Genomic DNA, 20228 nt, shown 5'->3' with positions numbered 1-20228 from the left:
AAAAAAACCATATGATCATTTCATTAGATGCTGAAAAAGCATTCGACAAAATTCAACACCCCTTTATGATAAAGGTCTTGGAGAGAATAGGGATACAAGGGTCATACCTAAATTTAATAAAAGCTATCTACAGCAAACCGACAGCTAACATTAAATTAAATGGAGAAAAACTCAAAGCCATCCCACTAAAATCAGGAACAAGACAAGGATGTCCACTCTCTCCATACCTCTTCAATATAGTGCTTGAAGTTCTAGCAATAGCAATAAGACAACATAAGGGGATCAAGGGAATAATAATTATTTTCATATGAGGTGATAAAATCAAGCTAATGTACAAAGAATAGTCCTAACATTCTAATTACTAAATATGACTTTATTGTCCAGTCCAATCATTCAGTAAATAGTTACTATACAGCTGAGTTGCAGATACTGTACTAGGTGCTAGAGTAATAAAACTGCAGTGTAAGTCATGTCTCTAATAAAAGACTTCTATCTGTAATATATAAAAACTTCAAATAACCCAATTTTCAAACTTTTATGAAAGATTGTAAAATACATCCTAAACAAATATTCACTAGCCAAATAATCTCATGAAAATGTGTTCAACATTGTACCACAGCATGCCAGTTAAAAGTACAATTAGATGCTGCCACTGGCTTTAAAAGAGCAAAATTTAAAAGACAATATAAGAGACATTGGCTTAGACCTGGGACATCCATATACTGCTGATAGGAATAAAAATTAGTGAACTTTAAAATCAGTAAGAGTGTCTTAAATGATAAGCGTACATTTCTCAAAGGCAGATAAATAACCATTACTGGTTTTTCACCTACGGAAATGAGTCAATGTTTATATAAATACATGTACACATCTGCTCAAATAAGATTTATTTACAATAGCCCATACTTCAATCAACAAATTAATGCATAAATTGTGGTTTATCCAAATGAAATATTGATACATGCTAATGCTTAAATAAATCTTGAAACGATTATCCTGAATGAGTCAGGTGATTAAAGATTTCATGCATTCTGATTTCCTTTATATAAAAATTTAAGTTTCACAGAAAGTAGTGGCTATTACTAGATGCTAAGTGAGGGCGGAAAGATGTTTCATGTGAGGGCAGGAGGCAATTCTGAGACCATGGGGTATGTGTTCATTACCTTGATTGTGTTATTGACTGAAGCGTCAAACATATATGGTCTATTATGTGGCAATTACTCATAATAAAATTCAAATGGAAATTTCAAAAAATTGTCTATAATGATTTGTAAAGTCTTTACTGGCCATGTTACACATGACATTTCTGTTTATTACAGCTGAACAGGCAAAACAAGAACTCCCATACCTACTATCCAATCCTATCTTATGCATTTCATTTTAAGTGAGGGATCCAGAAATGTCTATGAAATTTACTGTTAAGTGCATACTTCCTGAGAACCTGTTATCTCACTGGGAACCAAGTTAGGCAATTTCTCTTTTGATATTACAGTTAATGAAAGCATTGGTTCTTCCCCTGTTTCTCAGAATAGAAACTGGGACTAGCTGTTACACAATGTAGATACTTTCTTGATTAAATTGAACTCCACTTAAGCTACCTTGACCTATCAATAAAACATGTAAAATATGTACTTTCATCATTTATCAATGTACTTTTATCATTTCTTATTTGTATTTTATTAAAAATAAAAGTTCAAAAAAAAACTTTCCATGTATAAATACCTTTATTAGACAATAGACTAGTTACAATCAGGGAGAATACTTTCTATGTGACTGCAGTGGGTTTCAATTCCCAACTTTCATGTTTAGATTCATAAGGAAGGGTGCTATAGTAAATCCCATGTTCACCTGACTGTGAAGTTGCCTTCCTATATAGTTGCTTTCTCATGGAATCAAGTTATTGGGTAGCCTTCAAAGATGAGTTAATGTCCTCAATAACTGTTTGGTCTAAATTATAAACTACCTAGCTAAATATTAAGAATTATTTAATATCAATAACTGTATTGTACCATGTCTTCATGACAGAAGAGGAAGATATCACCCTACCCACGGTAGATTAGATTTCATGCTTTCTACTTTTATGTCTCTGGACAAATTACCAATCCTTGTGTGCTCTTTACAACTGAGTCACAGTTAATGTGCATTTTGATTGTTAGCTTCTCTGGGGCTATGTTTGTGTCTGTAAAATAGTTAACATGATTCAGGCATTTAACTGGAGATAATGCTTTCAATGTTGGTAGCTGAACGAGATTTAGCACATGAAAGAATAAACACAGAACTTTGAGTCATAGATAGATATGATGTTCCTTATAGTACTTTATGTATGGATCTTTTTGACAAGCAGGAGGAAGAATAAATACTAGAGCTCCTTTATGTTACAGGCTTCAGGAAGTACTGGTAAGAGGAGAAATGGCAGCCATTCACAAACTCTATCTGGTCTAAATCCTGTTTCTGCTACTTACAAGCTTTTCTTTCTAAAGAGCAAATGACAACTTCTCAGAAATGTTCTCCCTTATATCTAAAGAACTGGCAAACAAATAGGGGCCTCTGATTTAACTTCGGGGAAATGATAAAAAAAGAAAACATAAAACATATCAAAGTCTTCTACAAATTTGTAAAAGGACACATATGCATTTGAATGAGCTAGAAGACATGCCAAATTTAAAATTAAAAAGGTATTCCACACAGGAATAAGGTAATGTGGAGTCAAACTTGAGTTCTTCCTGAGGGAAGAGATGTGTTCTTTAATAAAGCGTGCTTTCTTTCCAGTACAGTTTCAGATTATAGTTCCGTAGGCTCCTTCACGCTGACTTCCATAGTGGCTAGGTGAAATGACATTTTAACCAGTGTAAGAATTCCCTTTTCCCACATCCTCATATTTGTTATTTGGTTTCTTTGTGGCTATTCCATCCTAGCTGTACCACTCCCGGACCAAGAGTACACAGAAAACAAAAGACTAACACAGAACTGTTAACCAAAAGATTCAGAGTCAATATACCATAGAGGTTTTTGCACATCCATGTTTTCTATATACAATTCACAATAGCCAAGTAAGGGCATCAGTTTAGGTGTCAGTTAATTAACAGAATGAACAAAACCATGGATATATCTAATGCAAGTTTTTTCAGTCATACCAATAAATAAATACATAAATAAAATGGGTCATCTGATGGAGGTGGGTCTTGTATCTTATCTGTTGATTTCATTGGTTAATAATAAAGAAACTGCCTCGGCCCTCATAGGACAGAAAATTAGGTAGGCGGAGTAGACAGAGGAGAAAAAGAAGCTGAGTGAGTGAGTCGCCATGATGCTCCCACTCCAGACAGACACAGGTTAAGATCCTCTCTGGTAAGCCAGCTCATGGGCTATACAGAATATTAGAAATGGGTTAGAACAATATGTAAGAGCTAGCCAATAAGAAACTGGACCTAGCCGGGCCAGGCAGTGTTTGAAAGAATACAGTTTCCGTGTAATTATTTCTGGGTATAAACTAGCCATGCGGGCGGCCGGGTGCCGGGGACGCAGCCCTGCCGCTCCTATTTCAACAGGTCATCCATAGGAAAACTGATGCAACTAGAGATTATATTAACAAAAATAAGGCAGATTAAAGAAATTAACTATTACATGCTCTCCATGTTTGTGAATTCCAGAATATATATATATATATATATATATATATATATATTACAAACTAAATATGAGGGAGGAAAAACAAAATGGGTGAATACAGTCAAAGTACATGACCTACTTAAAATAAATTGTCTTTATGAAGCCCAGAACCATGTGCAATGCATATGTTCCAGTTAAACAATAATAAAAATTAGAAAATAAAAATATATACTCTGTCTGGATTTTAGCTGCTCACTTATAGAAATTTAAAATGTCAAACGATGTATTCAAGAGGCATATGAGTTTACAGTCTGGAGAATTCACAGATTAGGGCATTCTTCTGATGTTTTAATTTCAACAGAACAGGTACTTAATATTGGAGGGACCTGCCACTCTTTCCAGTGTCAAGCGTTTATCTGAGGAGATGCTAAACGTTCATTATTGAGGTAGCCGTGGATCTCAGCAACTCAAAGAGCCTTAGCGCACCCTTCAGTAAATGATGAATGTGTTTCAAAGTATCTCTGCTCCAATTCCACCAGCTTTTAATTCAAGATTACAGCGATATTTCACATTGCTTAGACAGTAGAAAGCATCTCAAATATATATTATGAAACCCATTATCCTACCTGAAAGGGTTGCCTGCTGGAAATTGGGAGGTGTTTCCTTATCCATCTGTCGCCTTGATCCCCAAATATCTGCCACAGCAGCTGTCCCCTGGAATTGCTCCAGATTCTCTGGTAGACTGCCAGCTGGTAAATATGCTTTCCAAACATGTGGTAGTACAGGCGGAAGGTGCAGTTACTTGCTTCCGTGGCATTAAGGATCGGACTGAGTAAAACAGCTTTGTCTTGAAAACCCTGTGGCCCCGATGTTTCTATATAGAGGTAGTGTCCCGTGGCTGTGCCCAGAGTGTTATCCTTCATTGGGCCTGTGTTCAGTGTTGAAGTTGGACCCTGGTTCCTAGTCCAGTCGAAGTCATCTTCCACACTTTGTTCCCAGTTACAAATTCCATTTTCAAAGTCACACTGTAATTCAGGTGCTAAACATGGCATTAAACAATATCAAATTAGCGTAGGGGGAAAGAGGTGATTAAGAACACACACTGATAATTGAATCATGCAAAAGAAAGTTGTAGTTGTTTTTAAATGTGACACAAAATACAGTTATGAAAAGAGTAATTCCTAGGCATTGAATAATATTTCATGGAGTAAAGATGAAATGTTTAGGCAAGAATCTTCTTAAATATTTTTAATGTTAATTTATCTTCATTTTTTGTAACATAACCCGGGGCTTGTGATATAGCTTAGAGGTAAAGCATTGTCTAGCAAGCATAAGAACCTAAGTTTAATTTCCAGTGCAACTCTTACCATAACCTCAGGCAAATGGTCATGGTTGTTTTGTTGTAATACCTTTTTGACTGGGTACATTTTCAAATTTAGCTGAATGTGCCAACCAGAGCACGTTAAAGAAAAATAAAACCACTAAAGCTTACAAGTTACATATGAATTATTGATTTAATTGGCCCAAATAGTTTTAAAACCATGCATTGGGATTCTTATACTGGCTTTGGTGTGTGCACTTGTGTTTAGTTTATATGTTTGTGTGTGTTTTTGTTTTGTATACACACATGCTTCATAGGGGTACATGTGTTTGTTTGGAGGCCAGAGATGGATGCTATTTCAGACATCCAGCTATTCTCTTCTATAAACAACCACCTAATTATTGTGGTGTGCTGGGGGCAGTTTATGTTCACACCTTGTGCATGAGGGTACTTATTCCTCGTGTGTATGTGGAAGGAAGAAAAGGGCATCCATGTCTTCCTCTGTTATTTTTGGCCTTGATCTTTTCAGGTGGAGTCTTTCTGGTTGAACATGGAACCTGTGGGCTTATTATTGTAGTCTAGGCTAGCAGCCAATAAGCCGCAGTGATTCTCTTGTCTTGGCTCTTTCCATGCTGGGGTTATAGGTTTGTAGGGGATCATGCCAGCATCAGGACTGTTAAGTAGGTGCTGGGATCCATACTTCTGTCCTCATGCATCCACAGCAAGCAACGCAACTTCTGAGCCATCCCTTCTGCTCCTTCCAGTACTCACTGATGAGCTATATTAATTGACTAAGGGGTTCCGTCTCTGTTCTTAATCTCACTGCCATGGTTACTGAAGACTTTTACTTTAGGGTCTGGGATTTGAACTCAGAACCTCAGACAAGCAGTTTCCCCTCTGGGCCATCAGCCCAGTCCTTACATCAGTACTTTTTAATAAGCTCCCCCAGTGGTTCTAATAGAGCTGAGAGTTTCATTCTCTCACAATTTTAAATATTTAAGGATCACTTGGTTATCATGGAAAAAATTGCTTACATCAAAGTAAAAAGTCTCAAATACATCACTCACAGTCTATCAGACAAAGCCCACATATTTCCAGGTATTCAAGAGGATTCTGATGAGGGGCTCCCCAAAATCTCACTCCATGAGTGTTTTCATTTCTTCTCATCACAGCTCCAAATGTCTCTCTCTACACAGCTGTGCTCAAAGCATGCCACTGGGGAATGACAGCAGTACCATTCTTTCTTTATATAAAACCTCTTCGACCATTCCTATATTCCCATTTAATCTAAATTGTTATATCATAATCCTAATTATAATGGCTTACAGTTTTTCCTCATCTGTCTTTCCTCTTCTCGTATATCATCTTTTCTATATGTGCTCAATACTTGTGCCTTCTTCCATGTCTCATTTTGTCTCCTGTTGCACTATGTACAATATTGACTCTTCACTGTGTCTCATCAATAGTATTTTTCTTTTTTCTCTGATATTTTCATATTATTCTGCTTTATCGCTAGTACATACTAATTATACAAAATAATGTGTCTCATTATGACATTTTCATACAAGCATATAACATATTTTGAATTTATCCACTGTCCTCTATTACCCTTCCTTGACATCCTGTGGTAGTTTGAATGGGAATTGTCCCCATAGGCTCATACAATTGAATGTTTGATTCCTCAGTTGGTGGAACTGTTTGATGAGAATTAGAATGTGTGACCTGTTGGAGGAAGTGTGTCATTAAGGCAGGTTTTGAGATTTCAAAAGCCCACTCATTCTGAATGAGCTCTTTTGGCATCCTGCTTGTGGATGATGATGTCAACTCTTATCTATTATTTTAATGCGGTGACTTTCTGCCTGCTTCCCTCCTATCATGGTAATAATCTCTCATGCTCTTACATGTAAGTCATTGATAAATTCTTTCTTCTATAAGATGCTTTGGTCATGGTGTCTTATCACAACAATAGAAAAGTAATTAAGACAGAAGATGGTACCAGGGAATAGGCTATTGCTGTGACAGATGTGACCATGCTGGTTTTTTTAGGAATGTGGAAGACTTGAGAACCTTGGACTAGGAAAGTGGCTAAACACTGTAAGCATAAATTAATGGTATACCCCAGTAAGAGCTTAGAAGACAAAATGGTGGCCCATCTCAAGAGGTGTCATGGGGAAAATATTAACAACTGTGCTAGAGATCATTCTTGTGATATTTGTAAACAATGGGTCAGGTTTTTGACCATGTCTTAAAATCTGCCTGAGGCTAAATTTGAAGAATTTGAGACTAATTTTGTTGGCTGAGATTTCAAGACAGCCTATATTAACTCTGCCCAGTGGTTATTAATAATCATGCTTATGCAGATCTATGGTAAAAAGGAGCAAGCAAGGCGAAAAGAAATTCATTTTGAGGAGAAAAGGAGCCCCAGGAAATACAATGTTAGAGCCAAGGCTTGTGCTGAAAGAGATAATGAGGCCAGATATATTAAAGGGAAAAAAGGGAGTGATCCTCTCAGGACAAACCCCATATAGCTAACCTTGCAACTCATAAAAAGGAAGGTTTATGCAACAAAGGAAATCTTATGCAAATATAATTCAGGGAGGGGTCAGGTTGAATCCCAAGCAGGCAGCCCAGTTTTAGAGCATTGGCCAAGAGGTTCTGGCTGTAGAGTTATAAAAGATACAGGAATAAAGGTGTTGTCGTGTTGTCTTCCTCCACGTTAAGAAGAGCTACTGAGACCAGGAATGAGGCAGGGGAGTCGCTGAACATAGGCCTGAAGAGTGGAGATTTGAAAGTAAAGTTGTGATTGGGTTCAAGACCCCAAGAAGTAAGAGGTGCCAGGGGCAGAAAATGTCTGCCCAGGAGAGCTGCAGATAAGGAGTGGAACTAGTCCAAGAGTGAGGAGTGTGTTGTAGTCAGCAAAGGTGGAATTGCAGTCATTTGAACCTTTTGATATCAGACATAGAACAACATTATTTTGAGTTTGTCTTGCTTGGTCTCATTATTGCTTTGATCTATCCCTGCTTTTAGAATGGTAATATGTATTCTCAGTCACTGTATGTTAGAGTTATTTAATTTGCTTTTTGAATTTAAAGGGAGTTAGTTACAATTAAAAGAGTGCCTTGAGTCTCAGAAGAGACTTTGGACTTTTAAATTGCATGGGGTCTGTGAAAGACTATTGGGACTTTGAAGTTGGATTAAATTCATTGTATATTATGATGTGACCACAAGCCTAAGGGGGTCACAGAGTGCATTGTGGTGGTTTGAATGAGAATGAGAATATAGGCTCATATATTTGATTTCTTAGTCCATATGTAATAAAATTCTTTGAAAAGGATTAGGATGTATGTCCTTGTTGGAGGAGATGTGCCACTGGAGGGGTAAAAGGCTAAGAGGTTTCAAAAGACTCATGCTACCCCCCCAGTGAGCTTGTTCATCCTCCTTCTTGAAGATAAGCACATAATCTCTCAGATATGCTCTGAAGCCATCACTACCGATCTGCTTCCGTGATCTCTACCCTTGAACTCTGATCTGAAACTGTAAACTGAAATAAACTTTTTCTTATAAAAGTATCCCTGGTCATGGTATCTTACCACAGACACTGAAAAGCTTTCCCCTCTCTCTGATTTTCTTCCTCTTTTCTAATAGTCCCCATTACGTGCCATTTACTCATTATTAATATTTATGTGTATGTGTGGGCCTAAGCATACATATATGCATCCCATTCATGCAGTAGCCTAGGCAGATTAGAAAAGGTATGGAGTCCTCTGTAACTGGAGTTACAAACACCTACGAGTTGTCATGTGGTGCAGGGATCTGAATCGAAGTCCTACGTAAGAGTAGTAGTTGCTCTTAATTGCTGTGCCATCTCTCTTAACGATATCATCTATTTCCCATTAGTTTTCACACATGACCGAAAGGATGACATACTTGTCATTCTAAGTCAAGCTTATCTCACTCAATAGGATGGCCTCTAGTTTCATCGTTCTTCCTGTATGTGACATGATTTTGTTCCTTTTTGTGTTTGAACAACACACCATTGGCCATGCACAGTATTAATTTTCCACTCATTTCTTTGGAGAACATTAAGGCTGATTCTCTCAGTTGGCTCTCATGAATAAACATAGCCAGATATATAACAATGCCCATTATCTACTATCTTGGACTCCCTCAGGTGTATGCACAGTAGTATTATAACTGAATCACGTGATAGCTCTATGTTGGGGTATGTTGACAAATCTGCATACTGGTTTCCTTAGTAACTGTACTCACTGATATTCTCACTGCATTACACAAAGGGAGCTTGGGCTTTTAAGCTTCTGACATCATTCAGTCAAACTTAAAAAGAATTGACTAGGACCTCATCAATCAAATACTCTACTTTTAGGATAGCATTTGGAGCATGTTCATTTTTCAAGACACAAAGATCTTGTTGATGCCAGATACTTGCTTTGAGAAAATAATGGGATAAAAATATATATTTGGGAGAACTGGACTGAGGAGTTTATGATTTAGAGTTTACATGTAGTTTCACATTTTAGCTCCATTTACATGTTAATATTTAAAATGTAAATGATGTCATCTGTCTTTAACTATTTATCTAAGTGGCGGTGGCTCTTGGAGCCAAAAGTGAGCAAGCACCCTAAACAATAAGTAGAAATGCAGGTAAATCAAAGCAACTGGGAAAGCACAAGTCATCTGAACAGACAGCCCTGAAGAGAAGCTTGGACCTAATGAACGGAGTCAGTAAGCAGATGCCAGCAGGAAGACAGGCTTTCATCTGGTGACTCTTCAATTGTGACTCATTAAGCCAGCTGTGATGTGAACGGGGACATTCCAGGTACTCCCCAGGTGTCAGTCTGCGGCTGTGAAGCAGAAAGGGGATGTCAAATTGCTGAGTTTCTGTCAGAAAACTGACACTAGAGCCAACAAGTTTTTACACTGACTGTTGACATACTGACTCAACATTCAATCTTCATGCCAAAAGAAACCATGGGGAGCTCCACCCTTCAGTGGAGGACCACATCTCCAAGCACCCTGCAGGAAACACAAATTGAATGTTGGGATATGTAATGGAGACTATATTTAATAAGGCACTGTTTCAGCAGATGCCACTGTGATTTCTCTGCATCAATGAGTAGGCAAGAATTACATTGATACTATGATTACATTTTTATACTATAATACACCATGCTTTGTTCTACTAATATCAGAATGCTTAACGAAAAATTTAGAGAATTCTTAAAAGCTAAAAAAGACTTTACACATTTGCAAAAGACTAAATTAGATTTAAAACAATTTATATATCACATGATTATCACTGTCAAAATTCAATGTTAACTCTATCCACTCAAATAAGAGTCGTGTAAGCTTCATGTGCTAGATGGTAATTTGAACTTTGATATAATTTATTAGCATGTATATCAAAGATCATATGCACATACAGCTTTCCATTGTGGCTTATATGGAAATTACTATCTGAATGTTTAATATGGGACACTGAGTATTCGGTGGTTTCACTTTGGGTTCTAATGAGTTTGCTAATTTATGAAACACGTAAGGTTAAAATTTGTAAACTATGTTGAGACGAGATCAGAGTCAAAGAATTATGGAAACATTTTTGTTTCAGACATTTGTAAATAAAATAAGATGGTTAATGGCTAACTCATTTTCTGATGCAAGCTCTTGATCTGTGGGAGCCAGGTTCAGCAAACTGGGAGTCAGACCATCATAAGATACTACACAATTTTTCCTGAGCCTTGGCACTTCACTATCTATTCCTGAATAAACAGACAAAGAACCCTACTTCCTCTTCCTCTAAACTTCCTCCCTGACTCAGCTCTCAACTCAGCAGTTCTCTAAGGGGCAGCTACAATCCTCCCTAACAAATCTCCTAAACCCACTAGATAAAGCATGTCCACACTGACATTTACGTATGTCAAATTTCAGTGCTTTCACTACCCTAAAGAATGCTTCTTTAGTGTGGATCACAAAGATCTTTGACCTTGGGCCTCTGGTGTGGGAAATCCTTCTGTATATGTGTTGCTTTTATTGGTTAATGAATAAAGCTGCTTTCAGCCAATGGCTTAACAGAATATAGCCAAGCTGGAAGATATATATGTATGGAGAGAGAGAGAGAGAGAGAGAGAGAGAGAGAGAGAGAGAGAGAGAGAGAGAGAGAAAGGTGGAGTCAGGGAGATGCCATGTTGCCACCAGAGGAGAAAGATGCTAGAACCTGTCAGTAAGCCAAGCCTTGTGGCAAAATATAAAATAATAGAAATGGGTTAATTTAAGATGTAAGAACTAGCTAGAAATACGCTTAAGCTATTGGCCAAACAGTATACAATTAATATTGTTTCAGTTTGATTATTTCAAGTCTGGGCAGACAGGAAATGAACGAGCAGCCTCCCCTAACAGGCCTCCCTCTTATCCCATCTCTGATTCATGCTCTTTTAACACACTCCCCGTTTCATCTGTCTTACTTCATGGCTTTTGGCTTTTGGACATAAGCTTTGTTTGCCATGTTTCACATCTTAGCTAAATCATCACCTGCAGAAAGTCCAACTTTACTATTCTATAAAGTTACACTGTATTTTTCTTCACAGTTTCAGTTAGAATCGCCATTATACATTTCATTAATACATACTTGATCATCTATCTCTTAAGTTAGACTGTGAAGCACATGGAGGCAGGAATTTTTTACTAATTTTTACCAATGTATTCCTAGGAGCTAGTTAGTAATCCTACTGAAGAATGGCAAGGGGCTGCCAAGGTAGTTCAGCCAGAAAAGCCACTGTGCCTGACAACTTGGGTTTGATCTCAGCACCCACATGGTGGAAGGAGAGAATTGTTGCATGGAAGTTGTGTTCAAGCCTTTATTCATATGCTATGTCATGCATAATCATTCATATACACAAAATAGAAACAAAAATAAACTAATAAAATCTTTAATAATAAAGAAAAAGTTGCCATGTTTTGTTAATCTGACTATACAGTACTCATCAACTTTTCAATTATATGTGAGTCATTGGCTAGTTGCTTAAACAGTAGTGAACTAATTAAGACCAATTATTCCAAACTACATGAGAAGAAAAACAGTACCCTCCCCTCTGGGGACAAACAATAAACCCCAAATAACTTACCACAGTCAATCTCATCTGTGCGATCTCCACAATCATCGACCAGGTCACAGAGCTGATGTCTTCCCACGCAAGCCTTTGTCTGTCCACACCAGAAGTGATCTGGCTCATCACAGCTCTCGACCGGAGGAGGAAGAGCACAACCTTCAAAATGAATGTCATCGATAGCAGAGACCCCACTATAAACCGACAGACTGACTTTCTTTAGTGACAGGTAGAAGGGCTCAGTGAGGCGTCCGAGCTGGACAGTTGCCTCTGACCATTGGTTTCCTTGGTTATATAGCACTCTCCAAAGGGCTGTGGCATCCTTGGAATTTTCTAGATGTAGTTGCAACTCAGCTGCTCCCACTGACAGTCCATAGTTATAAAACCTGAAAGAAAATCAATGTAAGACTTGAAAATGTTATAGGAGAGATTAGACAGTTAAATTTTGTACACCTTTGAACATCCACTGACATCAATTACTAATTAATTATGATAATGGACATATCTCTTTCCTACAGTAACTGCAGTTGCGTATTTACAAGAATTTATCTGTTGAGATGCACATTGTAGGGCTCTACAACCCTGGAACCTCTTGCAAAACACAGGGAGACTCCTAATTAAATTCAAATATAATGGTAGAAGGGAAGTCCTCCTTTCATCTTGAGAAATAAAATAACCAATGCTGATAATATATTCTGAAGTCAAATTATTTTAATTTAATGCAGTAGTCAACATAAAGTGTAACCATGGGTAAAGTTTGAATAGCTAGAACGTGTAGAGATAGGCCCGCAGTCATCCTCCCCCTAGGACAATTTACCATAATATAATAGTTACCAGAATGACAGTGTGCACTGGGGCCCTGTCTGGCTGAACGTTGGGCTCTGAAGTTTGGCAGTTTGAAACAAGTTGCTGCTGTTTTTCAAAATGAACATGAAATGCCCTGTAGGGATATAAAACCAAAGCATTAAGTTTACCTACTGGATTGGGTGAGGCAATGAAAGTTCTTCTGTCTCTTAATGCTATTCCAATAAGTTTCATGTCCAATTAAAATTAAAATTATACAACAATAAAAAGTCAACATGGATAGCAAATTTGCCTTTTTCAACATTTAAATGATGGAACTAGCCAATTAATAATTTCAGTCTATGCAGGCACAAATGTATCCATTCCAGTCATATCACCCATAAAGCAATCATTTCTTACAGACAGCACAATGGGTCTTCTGTGGTCTTCCGCTCCTGATATCTAACCAGCAGTCTATAGAAGAGTGAAAAGCATCTCTAGAGTTTTACCTTGAGCTGTGCCATGAGTGTGATCTCCAGGTGGGGCTTGCTGCTCAAAATCAGCAGAGAGACTGCTTTGAGAGCTCCACGTCCAGTCAAAATCGTCACCGCCACTGGCTTCAAACCACCCACAGCTGTTTGCTTCAAAGTCACAATCAGCAACTGAAGAAGACAAATGAGACTTTCCTAGATAGTGTCTACCTAGTGCCCTGCTTTGGGAAGGTAACTGTCAAGTGGTTATGCCCTCAGTGTGACAGAGTCACAAAAAAAAAAAAAAAAAAACTTTCCTGGTCTGAAAACAGGACATGCTTTACACACTACAAACAGAGAAGTCAGATTTTCAGAAATTCATTTTCCCCAAGCATTCTTTCTGAGACACAGCATTACTCAGCCACATTGCTTGAGTAACTGCTATCATTTGTAACTTTACTCTAATAATGTGTCATTTCCTGTCCTTCAGCACCAATGGGGCATTTGTTTCTAAAAAAACATTTTATATTAAATTGTTTACAACAGTCAGTGATCAGACATTGACACTGTAGAAGCCCCAGATCTACTTCCTTTCTCTCCTTTCTGACTTTACAAAGGTTGGTCTTTCAAACATCGCCAAGTTTGTCACCTGGTTTGTATAGAATAGAGAATGTTTTTCTAGGAAATATGTTCAGTTACCTTTCACAAAGCCTTCTAGAAAAGGAGGAGAAGGGAAGGGTTTATAGAAGCTATGAGCCACAAGAATGTAGTCCTAGAGCCAACAGTTCCCACAGACCTGCACAAGAGACTCTGTGCTGCACACTATATACAGTTCCACAACAGCCCTATACTACAGGTGATGAAGAGGGTGGTTCTTTCTGAGTATGTACTTTCACCAAGGTCACATTATGGTCAAGTTGTAGAGTGCGATTAGATATTACATGAAATATATTTTTACATGATAGTTGGAAAAAGAAAGAAAGAAAACCGTGCTTATTACATTGGGAAAAGCTAAGTGAAAAGTATAGTCAGAATTGGTAAAGTAAAATGTGCACCAAGTAAAAAGAATTCCCATTTGTGATCCTTCACCACCTCGAAGATTTGAAAAGTTCCAAAACATGTAGCTGGCATGTTAATCCCTGTGAAGAAGCAAAGGCTTTGATTCCTGCTTCAAACTTCAGAAAAGGATCTAAGAATTCTCGCCACAGAAATGCAGAAGGGAACACATTGTGATGTTCCCATATAATATGTACCTTGTACAGCTACCTGGAGAGGAAACCCGACTTTCTGATAACAAGGAACATGATGCTGCAGACATGGTGAGTACTCCAATGACAGCAGGGCTGGAAGCACACTGAGGTGACTAGGGAAAAGGAATTAGATTTCCAGGAACATAAGCAGGGTTATTCTCAATAGTCAAGAGTTGGAAATAAAGCAGGGAATGCAAACAATTCATACCCTTGGCTCCTGTGTGGAATCTAAAACAGTTGATCTCACAGAAGTTGAGAGTAGAAGATGGCTACCAGAAATGGGAGAGAGGGAAGGGGTGGGTGAAGGTTTGCTATTGTTTAGGTGGCCATGGTTGGGATGGGGCAAGAAGCCTTGATGAGCTATTGCATAGTGTGTTGCTCAAGCAGCATGATACTGTGGCTCCACATTACAAACAAGATTAAAGAGAGTTTTGAATATGCTTACCATAAGATATGAATATATTAAGGAGAGAGACATGATTTCTATTATTTTAATACCACTCTCTGTATATATGTATTTAAACACTGAATGGTACCATATAAATATGTACAATTTTTATGTATCAATGAAAAAATATTTTAAAAGAAAGCAATTTTATGGCTGAAAGATACTTAAGGACATATTCAACATCCTTAGTCATCAGAGAAATGCAAATCAAAACAACTCTGTGATTCCATCACACACCTGTAAGAATGGCAAAGATCAAAAACACTGATGACAACTTATGCTGGAGAGGTTGTGGGGAAAGGGGAACACTCCTGCATTGCTGGTGGGAATGCAAGCTGGTACAAACCCTTTGAATGTCAGTGTGGTGATTTCTCAAAAAATTAGGAAACAACCTTCTTCAAGACCCAATACAGGACCGCGAGGGATGCACCCATACACTGAGACAATGGGGATGTTCTATCAGGAACTCACCAAGGCCAGCTGGCCTGGGTCTGAAAAAGCCTGGGTCAAAACCGGTCTCGCTGAACATAGCGGACAAGGAGGACTACTGAGACCTCAAGAACAATGGCAATGGGTTTTTGATTCTACTGGACCTATTGGTTTCGTGGGAGCCTAGGCAGTTTCGTGGATGCTCACCTTACTAGACCTGGATATGGAGGTGGGTGGTCCTTGGACTTCCCACAGGGCAGAGAACCCTGATTGCTTTTTGGGCTGACGAGGGAGGGGGACTTGATTGGGGGAGGGGGAGGGAAAGGGGAGGCGGCGGTGGGGAAGAGACAGAAATCTTAAATAAATAAATAAATAAATAAATAAATAAATAAATAAATAAATAAATAAATAAAAGACCCAATAATACCACTTTTGGGTATATATCCAAAGGATGCTCAATCGTGCCACAAGGACATGTGCTCAACTATGTTCATAGCAGCTTTGTTTGTCATATCCAGAACCTGGAAACATCCTAAATGCCCCTTGATTGAAGAATGGATTATAAAAATGTGGTATTTTTTTTTATTGTAGTACTACACAGCAGAAAAAATAACGACAGCTTGAATTTTGCAGGAAAATGGATGGAGCTAGAAAACATTATTTTGAGTGAGGTAACCCAGACACAGAAAGATAATTATCGCTCATAGGTGGTTTTTAATCATAAAGCAAAGAAAGTCAGCCTACAACACAATCCCAGAGAACTTGACAACAATGTAGACACTAAGAGAGACTTACTATAGATATAATCTACATGGGAAGTAGAAAGTAGAAAAAGACAAGATCTCCTGAGTAAACTGGGAGCATGGGGACCTTGGGGGAGGATTGAAGGGTGGAGGAGAGAGGCAGGGAGGGGAGCAGAGAAAAATGTAGAGCACAATAAATATCAATAAAAAATGTATAAAAAAGAAAGCAATTTTAATAGAAAAATGCTATTAAAACTCAAATGTGATTTTCTACTTTTCCTTGTTCCCAGGTTCTTATGCACATTTAAAAAGCTTAATTACTTATAAAAATAATAATGAAATTAGTCTCCAGGCTAACTATTAATTGCAGATATATTTCACTAAAATAGTCATGGACAATTATGCATGCCATAACCATTTTTGACTGAGAAACTCAATGCACTGGGTACATATGAATAATTGAGGTTCGAAGATTTGTCACTGCTTCTGAAGCATTATTAACTTCCTCAGTTATATCCACTGAAAGCAATGCATGCAAAACAATGCCACAGTCACCACTTGCTTGGAGCACATGTGCAAGAGACTGCTCTAGGGCAGGTTCCATTTTTAACAGAATTCCTGGAACTTATGCTTATCTTTTCTATGACTATGGGTTGAGAAGCTAATGATTCTACAGTGGCTTTTAATTATTGTTAAAAAAATTACCTAAGTGTCCTTTATTAATTATGTAATTATAATTACACTTGTTGCCTCCGGGGAGAGGTGATAGGAGATACTTGGTGGACTGACAAATAGGCTCAACACTGTCAGGTTTGTAGCCGTTTGCTGAGTAAGAAATCAAATTGGTATGGAACTTAAGAGCACTTTTGACTAAATATCCAACCTTAGACCCTGTCTTATTTTGGATTTCCTATCTAGAACTTCTTTGGTGGTTTCAATGATCCCATTTGGGTTTAATGAAAGGAATAAGCACAAAATATAAAAAAGAGAATACTGAACTAATAATATGGGCATCACACAAAGCTTAAAAAAACTTTCTTATGAAATACGCTCAAATGTATAATGAGGCTTATACACAAATCCTTTCATCTTAGCCTTATAGGCAGATGCCCATGTTGAGTTGAAAAGATATTAAGAAGATCTTGTGAAGAATGGTTTTTAAAAGTTAGAGTCTGGACTGGAGAAACAGATCAGGGGTTAAGAGCACTTCCTGTTCTTCCTGGAGACACTGGCCTGACTCTTAGCACCCACATGGTAGCTCACAATTGTCTATTGATCCAATTTCAGGGGATCTAACGCCATCTTCTGGCATCCCTGGTACCAGGTAAACATGTGATGCACAAACATTACTGCAGGAAAGGCATCCATATATGTAAAAAATGAAACAAAATAAATTTAAAATAAAAGTTAAAATCTAATGCTCTTTCAAAGATCAGCCCTGTAGATCACAGGTATCCGAGCAGTCATTAATTCTCTGTTGAAAACATCTTGAAACACCTGCTGTCTTATTTAATCTCCAAGAAATACCACAGAACTATTACCATACCTTAAAAATGTTTTATGACATTTAATTGTGTGAGTGATAAGATGGCACATGCTACCTGCATGCAGCAATCAGAAGACAACTTGCAAGAGTCCATTCTCCCTTTTTTGGCAAAAGATGTCAATGAACACAAAGACCAACAACTGGGCATTATGTGGAGAATAAAAGTCTTTGAAGTGTTTAAGCCTACATGGGACATTTATACCACATACCTGTCCCGTAACACTCCAGGTTCTTCAGGGAAGAGGGAATAGAAAATGTAAGAGCCAGAAATGGCAGGTACTTATAAGGAAACATTGTCTTCTGGACACCAAAGGGCAGATGCACATATGAACTCTTCATGATTGTGACAGCATGCATAAGGCCTGTGCACACTCTAGTCAAACAAAATCCTAGCATGGAATAAGGAAGGTGGACACCAATAGCTAAAGGACTATTTGGGATTTTACAGCTTCTGAGACAGGGAGAATTAGTTTTGTTTAATAGTGTGACTCCTTGTATATTGGTACCACTCCAGAGCAAACCCCACCCCCAAGAGCAATTGGAAACAGAAACTGGACTCGCTGTTTTCAAGAAAATTAGAGAGTGTTCAAGAAGTTGAGTGGGGAGGGTGACCGGAGTAGATCTAGAGAGAGAGAGAGAGAGAACCTGTCACAAAAATATAAGGTGGAGAATAGCCCAGAAAGACAGCTGACAATGATCTCTGACCTGCATACACATAAGTATATACCCACAAGTATATACCTCACTCACACTGTCACACTCACACAGTCTCAGACACATGCCCTGTCACACATGCACTATCTCACACACATACACTGTCTCTCACACACACTGTCTCATACACAGTCTCACACACACACACTCTCACACAAACATTGTCTCACAAATGCACTGTCTCACACACACATACTGTCCCCCCACACTGTCTCACACACACTGTTACACACACAGTCACACATACACACACTTTGTCATATAAACACATGTACACACACATTAATACATATATGCACACATGCACACAAAATCACACGCTAGACCTCTAGCTTTTTTGAGCTTCCTGAAAGGTGCATGAAGGATAAAAGTTGAGTATCCAGTGTGGTGGATTCTGTTCATTGAGGTCAGGCTTTGATTATTTTAATTTTGAGTGCATTAGTGCTGTATCCCCTATTTTGAGTATATTCTCTACTTTTGTAATTATTTCATTTCAGCTTTTTATCATGCCTTTAAGTGATTATATGCTTGAAGTTAAGATAAAGTTGAAATAATTGAGCTCTGAACTTCATCAATAGTTAATTTAAAATACAATATAAAACAGGGAGAAACGATTTGGAAATGAACTATGTAATAAAAAAGAAGTCTGTGTAAATGAATAAAAGGAATTAATCAATCTAAAGTCAATGCATAAACAACAAAACAGCATTTGATATTCAAGATTATTGTATTTTAAAGAATAATGGTTCATTATATTATCATATATATTTTAAAATCCATAAATTTATATTTATCAGTGAAAATAAATTTAAAACACAAATTCTCCTATTAAAAACTTATAACTATAATATGGTTTTAGAAGAATTCTGTGATGCATCTAACACAGATTCTGTTAATAGAATATTCTTCATGTATCTCTCATGTTTTGGCATCCACATATGATGGGATCCAATCATTGACTACCCTTTGTCCAAAACTGTACTTTTGAGAGAATTAAATATCAAATAGTCTCACTCTGCATAGGGCAAGTGACTATTCTACACAATAAGGGCAAAGTTTTTATAAAGCTCACTAATAATCAGGTTGGTTTGCAGTCCATTTGTAAATGATTTTGTCCACAGAAGCATGGGACACCCAATTGCTATGCAAACCTACTTCAAATGCACATCTTCCTGCAGTTCTGTGTTCCCTACTTAAAGGGGCAAGGAAGACCAGCTCAGACATAAAGGCTACATTGAGTATCATATTCATAAATGAAAAAGTCATCTGTGTCAGCTAACAATTCCCCTCTTTCACCAGTATCCAAAGGAATTATAGCAACACCAAGTTGTTAGTTAACAGAGAGGGAAAAATTCCAGAACCATCATAGTTCTTGACATATTCTATCAATTAGGAATCTAGAATTTATAAACGGTAGGTAATTATGGCAAAATAACAAGTACCATGTGTTCACTTATTCCTTCAATCATTCATTATGCACTCATTTAAAAATACCTGATAGAGAACATGTTATATATCTGTGAAAATGTAAGAAGTAAGACCACAACTGTAAATATAAAGGGGGAAAATAATAATGGGATGGAGAGACAGCTCAGTGGTTAAGAGCACTTGTTGCCCTTCAGGAGGACCTAGTTCTATTCCAAGCACCACATGGTGGCTCACAGCCATCTATAATTCTGGTTCTAGGGAATAAGACACTCTATCTGGCCTGTGTTGGCACTAAGTATGTACATGTACACAGACTTCCATTAAAGGAGAATACCCATAAAATTAAAAGACAAAAAAAAGCAGGAA

The 20228-nt window shown here is 37.7% G+C and overlaps 1 protein-coding gene across 1 annotated transcript in view; it reads right to left on the bottom strand.

Annotated features, from left to right (window-relative positions):
• The window catches only part of Malrd1 (MAM and LDL receptor class A domain containing 1), a 463630-nt gene extending 445571 nt beyond the window's left edge, over nt 1–18059 (bottom strand). The window contains exons 1-5 of the mRNA XM_050152697.1: nt 17930–18059; nt 13344–13496; nt 12886–12991; nt 12070–12437; nt 4236–4648 (exon numbers count right to left, since the gene is read on the bottom strand). Coding sequence (XP_050008654.1) covers nt 4236–4648; nt 12070–12437; nt 12886–12991; nt 13344–13496; nt 17930–18059 — 1170 coding nt within the window. The remainder of the gene's footprint in view (nt 1–4235; nt 4649–12069; nt 12438–12885; nt 12992–13343; nt 13497–17929) is intronic.
• Between the last annotated feature and the right edge of the window lie 2169 nt (nt 18060–20228).

The sequence above is a fragment of the Alexandromys fortis genome, unplaced genomic scaffold (genome assembly GCF_014885135.2).
Source record: "Alexandromys fortis isolate MF-2015 unplaced genomic scaffold, M_Fortis_MF-2015_v1.1 scaffold_54, whole genome shotgun sequence".
NCBI classification, from domain to species: Eukaryota; Metazoa; Chordata; class Mammalia; order Rodentia; family Cricetidae; genus Alexandromys; species Alexandromys fortis.
This window is presented reverse-complemented; position numbering and strand designations above follow the sequence as displayed.